The 14,652-nt window shown below is 36.9% G+C and overlaps 1 protein-coding gene across 3 annotated transcripts in view; it reads left to right on the plus strand.

Annotated features, from left to right (window-relative positions):
* Window positions 1-14,652, plus strand: part of utrn (utrophin) — a 194,525-nt gene that overhangs the window by 25,811 nt on the left and 154,062 nt on the right. For all 3 annotated transcript variants that reach the window (XM_059527222.1, XM_059527223.1, XM_059527225.1), the window contains exons 10-21: window positions 3,818-3,999; window positions 4,077-4,227; window positions 5,971-6,090; window positions 6,808-6,909; window positions 7,984-8,091; window positions 8,293-8,472; window positions 8,557-8,735; window positions 9,045-9,144; window positions 9,219-9,306; window positions 9,388-9,635; window positions 9,968-10,148; window positions 14,129-14,244. In XM_059527222.1, coding sequence (XP_059383205.1) covers window positions 3,818-3,999; window positions 4,077-4,227; window positions 5,971-6,090; window positions 6,808-6,909; window positions 7,984-8,091; window positions 8,293-8,472; window positions 8,557-8,735; window positions 9,045-9,144; window positions 9,219-9,306; window positions 9,388-9,635; window positions 9,968-10,148; window positions 14,129-14,244 — 1,755 coding nt within the window. The remainder of the gene's footprint in view (window positions 1-3,817; window positions 4,000-4,076; window positions 4,228-5,970; window positions 6,091-6,807; window positions 6,910-7,983; window positions 8,092-8,292; window positions 8,473-8,556; window positions 8,736-9,044; window positions 9,145-9,218; window positions 9,307-9,387; window positions 9,636-9,967; window positions 10,149-14,128; window positions 14,245-14,652) is intronic.

The following is a 14,652-nucleotide window of genomic DNA, read 5'->3' on the forward strand; positions in this document are numbered from 1 at the left end:
CATTTCATACGGGAGGGAGAGCAGTCTGTTTTCTTTCGTTTTGAATTGTTTTGTTTAAAAGTAGACATTTCAATCCTTATATATAGCCTATTTGTCGGGTCTGTGAGGCAAGTAGGCTATACTCTGAGTTTCGGTTCATTCATGAGACAAACTCCAGGTTCACACCGGCTCCTTCGTATCGTGGTTATCTATTTTCTATTTACTTCTTATTAAATCCAGACAATTGGTTGTTGAAAACTTGATTAAAATTAAGATACAATTAATACAAAACGAAATCAAATTTAAAGACAGGCTTTGTGCTTTCTGTTTGAGGTCTCAATGAAAGTTTTAAAGCAGTCTTAGTGCCGCTGTCAGAGCGCTCACGTCCGTAACGGAGAACTGTCCCGTCCATAAGATTTTTTTATTTTTTTTTTATAGGCTACATTTCTAAATAAATGCGACTTATAGTCCAGTGCGAGGCTAGGCCTATATGTTATTTCTTCTTCATGGCGCATTTTTTGACTGATTCGCCTTATAGGCTACTCCGGAGCGACTTATATTGATAGGCTACACCTGTATGAATTCTCATTTTACTTTTTGAACTCCATTATTGAGCCGAGTTTTGCTTGAAAATAGTCTACTGTTGATGACTGTGCAAGACTAATGGATTCAGGGTCAGGCTTGAATGAGCATGCTTCAGACTCGTGGTGTGAGCAAAGCAATTGGAGCGGGAAATGCGACGCTCCGTCCACCGTCCTTTTGAAATTGCCGCTCTGCGCTCTGTCCAAGATCCACCCGCTCGCGCTCCCCGCTGTGCTGTAGTGGAAAACGTAGGTTTTAAGAACATGCTTAATGTAATTGAGCCCCGTTACAATATTCCTTCACGAGCTCATTTCAGACAGACCGTAATTCCTGCTTTGTTCCAAAAAACATAAGCCCTATAGAGAACCAATTGAGTAAAAACACACTCAATATAAAGAGTTATAGAGTTTCATATAACAAGTTACATCTTTGTATTTGTTCATAACTAATATAACATTTTCATTTTTTTATTATAAGGAGCTGTTTTTGTTTTATACAGTATGCTGCTAAGAAAACACCATAGAAGATGGGTAAAGAATAGCTCCATCATTGTTCAATGTAAAAAAAAAAAATACTTTGTTAGTTTTAATAAATAAAACATTTTTTAAAAATCAAGGAAATTTATCTGCTAATTTTTTCTTTTTGCTGTATCTAAAACGTACCGAACCGTGACACCAGTGTATCGTATCGAACCGAACCGTGAATTTTGTGAACCGTTACACCCCTAATTTTAGCACATTTTAGCATGATTTAGCATATTTTGATGTTTCTAGCGAGTTTTCTTTAGCCTGATTTAACATGTTTTATTATGTTTCAAGCATGATTTAACATGTTTTATCATGTTTCAAGCATGATTTAACATGTTTTATCATGTTTCAAGTATGATTTAACATGTTTCCACATTTCATGCTTGTTTTAGCATGTGGTTAATATGATTAAGCATATTTTGACATGTTTCTAGCATGTTTCTAGCATGTTTTAGCATAATTTAACATGCTTCTTGCATGGTTTAGCATGTTTAACGTATTTCTAGAATGTTTTGACATGTTGCTAGCATGGTTAGCACATAGCTAGCATAAATTAGCATGTTACTAACATGATTTAGCATGTCGTCTCTGAATATCCGTTAAGCTTTACTAGTGTTTGGCAACTTAAAGACACTTCAAGTCTTACAAAAATACAAAGATTTGACCACCTCAATGAAAGTTTTTATTTTGATCATCGGGTTTATGAAAACTATCAGTCAGATCAGTTAAATATATAGAAACCTGAGTCAGTTTTGGTGTTTATAACTTGAAACTTTAAGAGGAGATACAGACTAAATTTAGTCTCATATGAAGAAGAAGCTTAATTAGGATTTCATTGTTACTAACAAAATTCCTCACACCATGAAACGCCCCATTTGTGATTGACCAGAGGATTTTAAGTGTTAGCATGTCCCGTGTTCAGATGCTCCATGTTCCCGTCCTGTTGGAGAACATGCTCTGAACATGCCAGGAATGTGAGGAATTCTGTGAGGCAGAGAGACCTCTGACAGACAGCAGAGCCGGCCACATAAACTCACTCCTGAGTGATGGATCCAGAGCAGGAGGGCCAGGTTTATATTCCTGTCAGAAAGTGAAGGCTAATGTGAGGCACTGACGCAGAAACAAAAGCAAGGCAAATGCAGGAAAGCTCTGGAGATCCTCTGAGCACTGGGCTTTTCCTGAAGCTTGAACCTGTTTGTCTTTGCACTCTAGTTAGAGATTTAGATAATGTTCAAATGGTTTGTTACGTCATTTGTCTTTTTTGATTGTTTTCCTGTTTCAAGAGTAGATCATAAGACACTGTGTGAATGAGTGGCACATTTTCTCTATACAAGTCTCACTATATGAGGACATCATCTCCTGAGCTGCTCTGAGAGTCACTGCACCAGCATTTCACCGTTTCATTTGAGCAACGGAAAACCACCGAAATAAAACTTTGGTTTAACTTGAAGAAATTATGGCAGAAATAGTTTAGCATTGCTTGAATTTTATCAGTAAACCTTTAAACAGTAAACATTTTTTGACAAAATAAAAATGAAAATACAATGATGTGTTGTAAAGGAATTGTGTATTTTCATTTTAATACATTTTAATAGACTAATTATATAAAAAAAAAATCATTTTTTTTTTGATTTTATGTTTTTTTTTATTATAAATTTATAGTAAATCACAAATCACAGAATCATGATTTCAAAGGGACCAATTTCTGTTAAAGCTGTAATTAATACATTTCCAGTAGTGTAGGTGTAAGTTCGGTACGTTCCTCGGTTTTAACGTAATGGTTCGGTATGGTTTCGGTATAGCAAGAGGAAAAAAAAGAAAACTAAACCTTATTTAATTTTTTTTTATTAAACAATGGTTTACTGAACAAATTGCTTTTTCTTTAAATAAATTCAATTACAATGAATGTTTTCCTAGGGATAAAATTCTACCTCAGCTCCTGCTGTAAGCTACAAGGAGCCCTTTTACATTACTATAAGATCACAATAAACAACAGAGCCCAAACTTAAATTCAGGTTTAATTTTAATAAGTTTAATCCTTAAAAAATGTACAAATTTGTTCGGTAAACATTCATAAAATGTAGATTTTCGGTACAAATAAATGTACCGTTTCACCCCTAATATTCAGTAAAATTAATTCTTATTTAAACCATTAATACAGAATTTACAAAAAGTTAAAACAGAAAACAGAAATTTAGAAAAATTAAGCAGATATATTTATAAAACATTGGATAAAGTTATGCCATAAATTAAATACAACATCGATTAATAAATGCTGTAAAATTAAATATATTTATAATTTATACTTTAAGCATTTATTATTGTCAGCACATTTTATTATAAAAAAATTTACAGTTTCCATGTTTCTTTGACAAAAATAAAAGCCTTCAGTAAGTATGATGAACTGTATGACTTGATGAAATTATTATTTTAAAATGCAATATGCAGTGCCTAAAACAAAAATTAATCATGGTAAAGTCATCATAATGCTCTCCCTCATGTCAATTTTTGCTATGATAAACCATCAAACGGTGCAGCTGCTTAATACATGACTACTTAGTTATCAAATAAATAAATGCATAACTATTATTAAGCTGTTATGGTTCTTTATTATATAAGAAAACTTTCCTTCTCACACAATCACTACAAATAAATTAATTGACTCTAAGACATCTGTGAAGATGGTTTGTAGTCAATCTGGTAACTGATGTGTGGTTCTGCCGCCTCAGGCGTTCATGATGGAATTGACAGCCCACCAGAGCAGCGTGGGTAACGTCTTACAGGCGGGAAACCAGCTGATCGCTCAAGGCAACCTGAGTGAGGAAGAGGAGGAAGAGATCCGAGAACAGATGACACTGCTCAACTCCCGCTGGGAAAACCTGCGGGTCGCCAGCATGGACCGTCAGTCCAGGTACAGACGCACACATTCTACTGAAGACTCCTGTCTGAAGAGTGAGCTTGAATTTGTCATCTCTCCTCTGTCTTCAGGCTTCATGAAGTTCTGATGGACCTTCAGCAACAGCAGCTCCAGCAGCTCTCTGATTGGCTGACGCAGACAGAGGGGCGGATCCGTAAGATGGAGAACGAGCCAGTAGCAGGAGACATGGAGGGATATCTGGCCCAGCTAGAGCAGCACAAAGTAAGAGAAGCATTTGATTCTCTAAGCAGGACTTGGTATCGCCATCTATGTCATGGTGTGTCATGATACACTGTGATGCATCACAAAATTATACACTCCAAAACGTTTATGGAATAGTTCACCCAAAAATAAAAAATATGCTAAAAATCTTCTCACCATCAGGCCAGGCAAGTTTGTTTCTTCATGGGAACACATTTGGAGAAATGTATCAGCTGTTTGGGCTCTCCTTCTGACGGCACCCATTCACTGCTGAGGATACATTGGTGAACAAGTTTTGTAAAGCTACATTTCTCCAAATCTGGCATTAAGGAGAGTACATTTTCATTTTTTGGGGTGAACTATTTCTTTAAAAACAACCCAAATTGGTTTATTTTGTCAACACTGTTCTTGATTTAAAAATTATGAATCCAGTGCTGGTTTGATTTGACCAAGTTGTAAAATTACTATACTGCAGGGTTAAAATGAACACCGAACACTCGGCTGATTGTAATAATCAGAAGGTGAAACAGATAGGTGAAGTGGTGTCAGCACACATTAAGCCTAATGCACTTGAACTTGCATGACATGTAATGCTCTTTCAAATCTGCGTTTCCAACCCACCACAGTTGGGTTATTGATTTTGAACAATTATCAGCTCTTCCTTTCCCAACAGTCTTAATTCAGCATTTGGGCTGAAAAGTAAACCTGTGGTTTCAGATTGTAACTTAATCACAGTTGATAGAGTGTAGATTAGAAAATTATGAGACAAAGTGTATACTTAGCATTGATAAAGTCTCCTAAAATAGTAACCTCTGTGCAGTAAAACATTCCCAAGGAGACTTGAGTAGTTAATGAATGACTCTCATCAGAGATCCCGTCTGTGTACACAACCTGTTCACAAATAAAAGCTTTCTCTTTTCTCTTTTCCCTGACGTGAATGTATCATGGATGCTGAAAGGATAGAGAGAAGGAGATTGAGTTGTGAGAAGAATGAATAAGCAAATCAACACACGCCCCAGTGAACGAGGGGCAAACATGACCTCTGCGTGTTTGTTCATTTAGCGAATGGAGAACACACACACACACACACACACACACACACACACACACACACACACACACACACACACACACACACACACACACACACACAAACACAAGCAGAAACGTTCCCTCCCACACACATGCTTACAATTAGGAGCCTCGCAGTCTCATAGGAAGGGTCCCACAACACCCTAGTGCTTCCACATTATTTACAGAGACACGCACATGTACACTTTCATACTTGACACAGTACAGAGTCGAAAAATATCCGCCCTAAATTCCAATACATCAAACTTAAGTCTGAGTAACCTGTTAAAAACATACCCTGGGCCGACTTGACCTATAATTAAAAGAAAGGTATTAGACATTTTATCTGATTTAATGAAATGAAACCAGTATTTTTAATTACATGTAATAAAGGCTTTGCATTGTGACGTTATTTTCATGTTTCAGCTTCTAGTTCTGTTTTATTTCCTGTAAAATAATAAATACATGCATGCATACATACTGTACATAAATTCACTGTTGTAATAGTTGCAATGTGGGGAAATAAATTCAATAATTATTATTATTATTTCATGTGATAATATGGTGATTTGTGATTTGTCTTAATGTGCATTTTCTCTTTTCTGGGTAAATTAAGAAACTTAAAATATAATAAAAGTGTACATTAGACCATTCCTTAACATTTTGACCTCTTATTCCTTGTTATTTCCTCAGGTGTTGCAGAATGATCTGGAGCTGGAACAGGTAAAGGTGAACTCTCTCACGCACATGGTTGTGGTTGTGGATGAGAACAGCGGGGAGAGTGCCACTGCTGCCCTGGAGGAACAACTGCAGGTAGAGGACAACATGCAGGATAAAATGATGAATTTTTATTTGTTGAGTCGAAATGACTGTAATTATTAAATGGCTATTCAGAGAGTGATGATCAGAGCTGTTATTGCCCTCAGACATACAAATGATATAACTTACTTGTTTCAATTATACAAATGATTTTTAAGTGTCAGCTGATGTTTCTTAAGCACTAATATTCATATATCACCATAAAATGTAGTAAAATAAAATGCATAACCATGTTTTTATGAAAATTATCTCATTAGGTCTAGCTGTCGTTACTGGTTATATTCATATTTCAATTAATTGTTAACTCGTGCTATCTGTAAGGAAATCTTGAACTACTACTGTTTTAAGAGGAAAAGATGTGTCTGTACCATTGTACAGTGTTGTTTGATCAAATTTATAGCGATTAAGGCGAATGCTGTATGGCAATCTAGTTAAATTGAATGTAGTAAATAATTAATTTTACAGTAAGTTTCTTCCTACCTAAAGTGCAAAGGTAATTAAACCAAGCTGTTTTCCATGCCTTTACTGATAGCTTCTCTAAAGAATGAGATCTGTTAATGTTGGACACAGTATTGAGAATTCATTGGATGCAGCACAGCAAGAAACTTGGAACTGAACAGACATTTGACACTCCCAGAGGCCTTAAAAGTGTGTGAAAAGTCATTCAGTGAATAACATTCCCTCTTTTGTTTTTCCTTCTGATCTTTACAGTTACTGGGAGAGCGCTGGGCGGCAGTGTGTCGCTGGACAGAGGAGCGCTGGAACAAACTAGAGGAAATTCAGCTTGTGTGGCAGCGTCTGCTTGATGACCAGGTGAGGCCTGATACCAAAAATCCAACATTCCAGTGTAACAATCACAAAATTCATAATGAGTCCCCTTTATGCATGTTTTCAAATAATTGCAATAATTAAATAATGATTGCATGATTAATAATTTTTGAGTAATAATGTTTGAGTACTTAAAGGTTTAGTTCACCCAAAAATTGAAGTTCTGTCATTAATTACTTACCTTTAAATTGTTCCAAACCTTCCAAGACCTTTGATAATCTTCGGAACACAAATTGAGAATTTTGGATAAAATCTGAGAGCTCTCTGACTCTACGTAGACAGCAATGCAACCACCCAGGTCCAGAAATGTAGCAAGGACATTGGTAAAATAGTCCATATGACATCAGTGGTTCTACTGTAAATTTACGAAGCTATGAGAATACTTTTTTTGCGCAAAGAAAACAATAATAACATTCAGAGAGCTCTTAGATTTTATAAAAAATATCTTAATTTGTGTTCTGAAGATGAACGAAGGTCTAATGGGTTTGGAACAACATGAGAGTAAATAATGACAGAATTTTCGTTTTTGGATGAACTAAGCCTTTAAATATGTTTGGTTTTGACCATCCATTAATTTCAATCTAGAACAAACCTGAAGTTACTTAAGCTTCTGGCCAAAAAATAATCAGAGGTGTGCCTCAGGGCTCTGTGTTGGGCCCCATTGTATTGTGCTCTAATCTTGGACTTGGAACGTTCATTGAATGCATTTAAGGGTCAGATTGTTATTTTAACAGTTTAGGCTGCATTCTGGGAAAGGGTGAGATTCAATTATGGCAGTTCATGACTTGCAGATACCATTACCATTGACCCATTATATCATTAGTGTAGAGTGCACACAATCTTGTTTTCACACTTCCCCCATTTGGACCGCTTCCTTCAGTCTGCAAACTGAACTGTGATGTAAATCAGAGGATATCGTCTATGATATTAAATTAATTTAAAGCTTTTTATGTCAGTATACCATGTAAGGTAGGGTATTTTCTCTTTTTATATGGAACAACATATGAACGATGAAGCATTTTTGGTATTGGCAAATCAACTTTCTTCTCGTCCATTCAGAGTTTATTTGGATCATGGCTAGCAGATAAGGAGAAGGCGTTGAGTGAAGTTCAGACCAGTGATTTTAAAGACCCTAGTGAAATAAATGCCAGCGCCCGCAGATTAGCCGTGAGTAGACAAACATACATATTTCATATTTGGAAGTTTTTTATTACTTGCCCATAGTTTTGGATCTATGTTTAAATAATCAATGTTTTGAGAACATAAATCATTTTAATTTTAAGATTGTACACTTAGGTTTTACAAATAATAACTGAAATCTACCAGGTTGATAAGACCATTGCTGTTTTGGCCTATGATTCTTTGCAGAATCTCAAGGAGGATATGGCCCAGAAGCGGAGGGCCCTGAGTGCTCTGTCAGATGCTGGACAAGATGTGATGGTGCTGTTAAACAGTCCAGCCGCAGCTCAGAGGATCGAAGAAGCCACAGACCTACTGACCCAACGCTGGGACAATCTGGTCCAAAAACTAGAGGACTGCTCCAGCCAAGTCAGATAAATGCATCTCATGTGTTTGTTAATGCACATTAGCTTTCTATATGACACTGATTCCAAGTGTCTGTTTGGTTACCAGGTAACTGAAGCGGTGTCCGTGACTGGGATGCCCCAGGTACAGGAGAAGGTTTTCATGGAGACCGTCACAACAGTAACAACACGGATGGAGCAAACCTTTACCAGCAGCGACCGAGAGCTACCGCCACCCGCCCCACCAAAAAGACGACATCTTGATACAGATGGCGAGTTCAGGAGACTGTAAGAAAAACACACCTCTTCCTTGTACAAAAAAACCCCCACAGAAATCTCTCCAGGATTTTGAGATTTTGTCAAATTCAGTCATACTTTGTATTTTTTGCTTGCACTTTTGTCTTATTTTCGCAATAACAAAAAGTTAACTTGAGAGGGTGTAAAGCAATATTAGCTAAGCAAAATCCAACCATATGAAAGTGTTTAAACCGAATACATTAGCATGAGCTATACAGTTTATACACACTTAACACACTGCTCTGTTGTTCTGCTTAGCTGTAGCACTCCTTCATGTGAACCCGGTGTTATGTTTTTTAGAGCTGAAACTGATGTTCCCAAACTTTTGTCTCGGCTGGCTGCATGGAAGTCATCTGCCAGAGCTGCTGAAGACAACCCTGTCCTGAAGGAAAATCTACAGGTGATTTATTAAAACCCTAACATTTATCTGTTCACATATTTGGTCTACTAAATATATTTTTCCTATATCTGTAGACCCTGGGTATGGAGCTTGCTGAAAACGAGGGGGCAGTGAAAGAGTTGGTGCAGAAAGGAGAGAAGATGATTGAACAGCTGGAGGAAGGTAGGGGCATTGTGAGTGATTTTCTCGATAAATGATGGTTCCTGCTTTCTCCTACTGATTAAAATCACTCTGTCTATACAGAGGGTCTGCCTTCAGAGGAGGCCCGTTCTGGCCTGGACTCTCTGCATAAAGAATGGGAGAGCTGCCAGAACCTGATCCAGGATCTGAGGAACCGAGCTCAAGTTCTAGAGCGAGTGGCAGCGGTTCAATCAGGACTGAAGGCTGTAAATGAATTCCTGAAGGAACAGGAGCAGTGGTTGATCTCCACAAAAGGTTTTAGAGCCAAGGACAACCAGCAGGAGCTCCAGTCACTCAAAGATGACTGTGAGGTCAGTCAAATACTAGGCAGTTTTTATGCAAGACACTTTACTTAAATCAGATGTTAAAGGGAATCTAGCAGCATACTCTTAAAAAAGAAAGGTTCTTTATCGGCATTGATGGTTCCATGAAGAACTGTCAACATCTATAGAACCTTTCCATTGCACAAAATGGTGAAACAAAGTTCTCTTGATTATTTTATTATCGGATAAAAATCAAAACAAAGAACCTTTATTTTTAAGATTGTATCAATAAGTTAAATCCCAGTCTGAATGGTTTTGCAGTGTAACATAGAGTTGTTAACAGAGCAAATCTGTACTGTATTTACTGTACTGTGTTTCAGACTCGAATAGCAGAGCTGGAAAAGCTTCAGCGGCAGGTGGAAGATCTCTGTTCTCAGACGGAGCGTCTGGCCGCAGAACGTGGTGCCCCTGATACCACGAGGCCCAGTGTGACAGCGCTGGCATCACGCCACAGCACAACTATTCAAGAGGTCAAGATGCGGCAGCAGGACATTACTATAGGTATACATTTCCAAGTTGCAGCCTTTACACTTACGCTCTCATAACATTTAAAGAATGTCACTCCAGCCTGCAATTTGAAGGAACTTGGGATTTTGAAAACCGGTAGTTGAGCTTTTCTATCTAAGCTATAAATATAGAGAAATAAAATCACTTCTGGAAAAAAAGAACAAAACACAGGATTGCATTTAAAGGGAATATTTCAGCCAACAATGTCATTATTTATTCACCCTCATGTCATGTCATGTCATCGCATATGACTTTGTTCATACTGTCAAACATAAAAATAAATTTTGAAGAATGTCCAACCTGTTCTTCGTATACTGTAAAACAGACTGTAACTGGTTCTGTCAAGCTCCAAAAATGTACAAAAGAGTACCATAGAAGTTTATGTGAGCTGTCCATAAGGAAGCACACAAACCAAAATGCTCCCTCAAGTTTCAAACTCTCGACATAGGTAATCAAGCCACACAGCTAGCGCAGTAGAACAGTTAGCATGTTACTAAGCTAACAATGTGATACCAAACTCATGGTATAGTAAAGTGTCTATTAGATGCTCATTTGAGAACCTCAGCAGAAGTGTATAATATTAGTACACCATAAGTGCAGTACATGGTGCTAACAATGCCAAGTTTTTATTCTCAGATAAAATGTCCTTTCATTTTGAAGTCAGTTTGGATAAAAACGTCTGTTTTTGTGTTTCGAGGACAGCTACCTCAAATGCTGCCTAAGTTCACTAGGTTTTGGAGCAGATCTACAGAAAGATTGAGACTCACTGAGATTTTTATAAGTCCCGGGGTTTGAATTGGTGCCAAGGGGTGCAGTGCCTCTGTTTCTCTGTCTCTGTTTGTCTTGTTCTCTTCAGTTTTATTTAAAAAGACAGAAATAGTGACTTATGCAACAGGTTAAATCATTTGGGGAGCCAACAAGAGCAGAGCCAGATTGAAAGAGAGCAGTCTATTTATGGCTGTAACTTCAGTGTGGCCCATGAGAAAGCTTTTACACACTGTTAAACCTGTGCCAGAGTGTGTGTGTGTGTGTGTGTGTGCTAGAAAGAGCTCTGAGTAAGAGTACATCAGTGTTTAACCTTAAAGCTTGAGCAAATCTCTCACACCCACGTTTAGCCAGCCATGTAAAATGACAGCATACCATAGACTTCTATTGTTTTACATACAGCTAATTATGACCATAGACTGACCCCATTCTGAAAACCTTTCAGAAATAAATTAGATTAAACCAGAATGAAAATGGCAACAATAACAATGTTTCTTTCTTAAAAATAGGTTTTCCTAAAATGCCCCAAAGTTATGTTTTTTTTTTTTTTTTTTTTTTCGAACTTCTGGAACCATTTTGTGCTCAAAGTATAGTTAAATAAACACACAACATGTTTGCTTAGCAGATTAACATACAATAGACTACTGATGTATTTATATTAAAGCTAACTCTAGCTTTATATAAATAAAGCCTACAATTAGCTAAAACAGATACAAATGGCTTTGTAATAGCTTTATTATAAATATACAAGCTAAAACAGTAACACAACACTTGCACTCTTTTTGCTATTGTTGATACTGACAAACCCCCCCTCCTTCTTTTCTAAGAAGATCAATAATATCAGAAAGGCGATTAGTGCATCCTCAAGGTAGCAGAGGTCAGACAGATTTCGGCCGATGTACTATGTCTATTTTTGAAGCAATTGATAGCAAAATTTTGGAAGAAATAGTGCAGCATCTTAAATCGTCAACCTGCTGTCTTGACACACTTCCCACATCTTTTTTTTTTTTTTCAAAAGTTTGCATAAATGTTTAAAAGCAGAACTCTTATAAGTGGTGAATGCCCTCACTTCTTTCTGGGACTTTTCCAAACTCCCTGAACACAGCAGTTGTTAAGCCCCTTCTTAAAAAAAGAGTAATCTTGATAACACCATATTGAGCAACTATAGACCAATATCAAATCTTCCTTTTAGGAAGGTAGTTTTAAATAAGCTGAACAACTACTTAAAAGGATACCCGGACAGTTTTCGATCTGGAGACAGTGCTCATTAAGATGATAAATGATCATTTTCTTTAATTCTGACTCTGACAAACATCAGTACTGGTATTACTAGATCTCAGTGCTGCGTTTGACACCGTCAATCATAAAATACTTCTAGAGAGACTGGAAAACTGGGTCGGGCTTTCTGGGATGGTACTCAAATGGTTCAGGTCATACTTAGAAGAGAGAGGATATTATGTGAGTATAGGAAAGCATAAGTCTAAGTGAACGTCCATGACATGTGGAGTCCCACAAGGCTCAATTCTTGCACCGCTCTTGTTTAGCCTGTATATGCTCCCACTTAGTCAAATAATGAGAAAGAACCAAATTGCCTATCACAGCTATGCTGATGATGCGCAGATTTACCTAGCCTTATCTCCAAATGACTACAGCCCCGTTGACTCCCTCTGCCAATGCATTGACGAAATTATTAGTTGGATGTGTCTAGAACTTTCTTCAGTTAAACAAGGAAAAAACTTAAGTCATTGAATTTGGAAACAAAGTTGAAGTTCTCAAGTTGAATGCATATGTTGACTCTAGGGGTCAAACAACTAAACCTCAAGTCAGGAACATGTGATTCTGAAAACAGAGATATGCTCACCGAATATAAACAGACCACTCAGATCATTAGGATCGAGTCAGTTAGAAATACCAAGGGTTCACACAAAACAAAGGCAGTCTGCTTTTAGTTATTAAGTTGCCCAGAGTTGGAATCAGCTTCCAGAAGAGATCAGATAAAACATTTAAATCTAGACTCAAAACTCATCTGTTGAGCTGTGCATATACTGAATGAGCACTGTGCTACGTCAGAACTGATTGCACTGTATTTTATGTATAATAATTTTCTATTTTAAACTGTTTTAAATTAATTTGAAATATTTTTCAAATGGTTTAAAAAGTTATTAAATTCCTTGTTTTATTGATTACTTTTTATGATTATTTAACTTTTATGTAAAGAATTACCTTTGAATTACCATTGTGTATAAAATGTGCTGTATAAATAAACTTGCCTTGCCTTGTCTAATTATAATGACTAGCACAAACCCTTATCCCTTAAAGAAAACATGCATTATTATTACTTTATTTTTGAATTATTTTTGCCTTCGGGGATGTCCTCAAAAAGGACTTTTGGTCTCAGTCATTTTGGGCAATTTTCCAGCAGTTTTGTCCCCAAGGTATGGCTGCATTAAATATAAACAGTTGATTGTTCGTGGGACAGTCGGAAAGCTAATGTTCCATGATTTGACCTGTTGACCTCTAACATCTGGGATTCAAGCTAAGAAACGCACACCCACACACAATGACAAACACAAATGAGTTGCAGGCAGTTATTTTCGTCTCCTCTCAGATATTCAACAAATAAACATCTTGGAAAGAGCTGGTTCACATACATTATTAATCAGAAATGTGAAAATTGTGTGTGTGTGTGTGTGTATGTATATATGTATATATGCATATATGCACCACCCAGAACACCTGAGTATCAGCATAGCCCTGTAGCATATCATGCCATAGGTTGTATACCATATCATATCATATTCCAATCATAGGCCTGTATCATACCATATTATGTCATTTATCATATATATCAAATACTCATTCATATCATATATATTGTGTCAAATAGTATCATAACATATATATGTAATTTGGGATATACTGTATGACATATTCATTCATATCATATAGTATAAAGTATAATATGATACATTGTATTGTATCGTGTCATATATATCATGTCATTTGGCATATGTATCTTAAAATGCAGTTTAATGAGCCTATCTTATCTTACACAGACAGACTGTGAAAAACTGCTAAAATGTGGTGAACAGAATGAATAGTAACCAAAACATACTTTCTCTTAAGAATTGTTTTGTAAATCAATATGAATTGCTCTTGAATGGCTGGAGTGATGGATTTGTGTGTAATTTGTTGTTGTGTGTCTGTAGTTTTGTCCGGGCTGGTGGGGTCCAGAGCGCTGCAGCAGATGGAGTCCAGACTGAACACGGTCATCGCTGATATCAGAGACATCACCACAGCTGAACAGGGAGTCGTTAAAGCTCAGGTGTGTGTGTGTGTGTGTGAGAGAGAGACAGGAATGCTTGTGTGAAGGGTATACAAGCCTGTTAAGACACACCTGCCAGTGGCAACTATTTACCTGAAATGAAAGTTGTTGAATACGTGTGATTGGCCGCAGAATTTATCTTTAGTAGACAATGTCTTTGAAGTCACTCTTGCCTTTTACAGTAAATCAATGACAGTTAAAGCCTGTTCATATCAATGACAATAACGTTGATGATAATTACAAAAATACAATATTGTAAAGGTGTGGTGACATTAGTGAAATATCACAGGCGGTGAAGGTCCATTGTCTGTTGGTGTGTTGATCTAGCATTGTGCCTCATGTTGATTCTCTGTTAGCGTTTGGTTTTTGGATGTTTCTTTCATTAACTCCATGAATCATGGGAAGAAC

This window comes from Carassius carassius, chromosome 37 (assembly GCF_963082965.1).
Source record: "Carassius carassius chromosome 37, fCarCar2.1, whole genome shotgun sequence".
In the NCBI taxonomy this organism is placed as follows: Eukaryota; Metazoa; Chordata; class Actinopteri; order Cypriniformes; family Cyprinidae; genus Carassius; species Carassius carassius.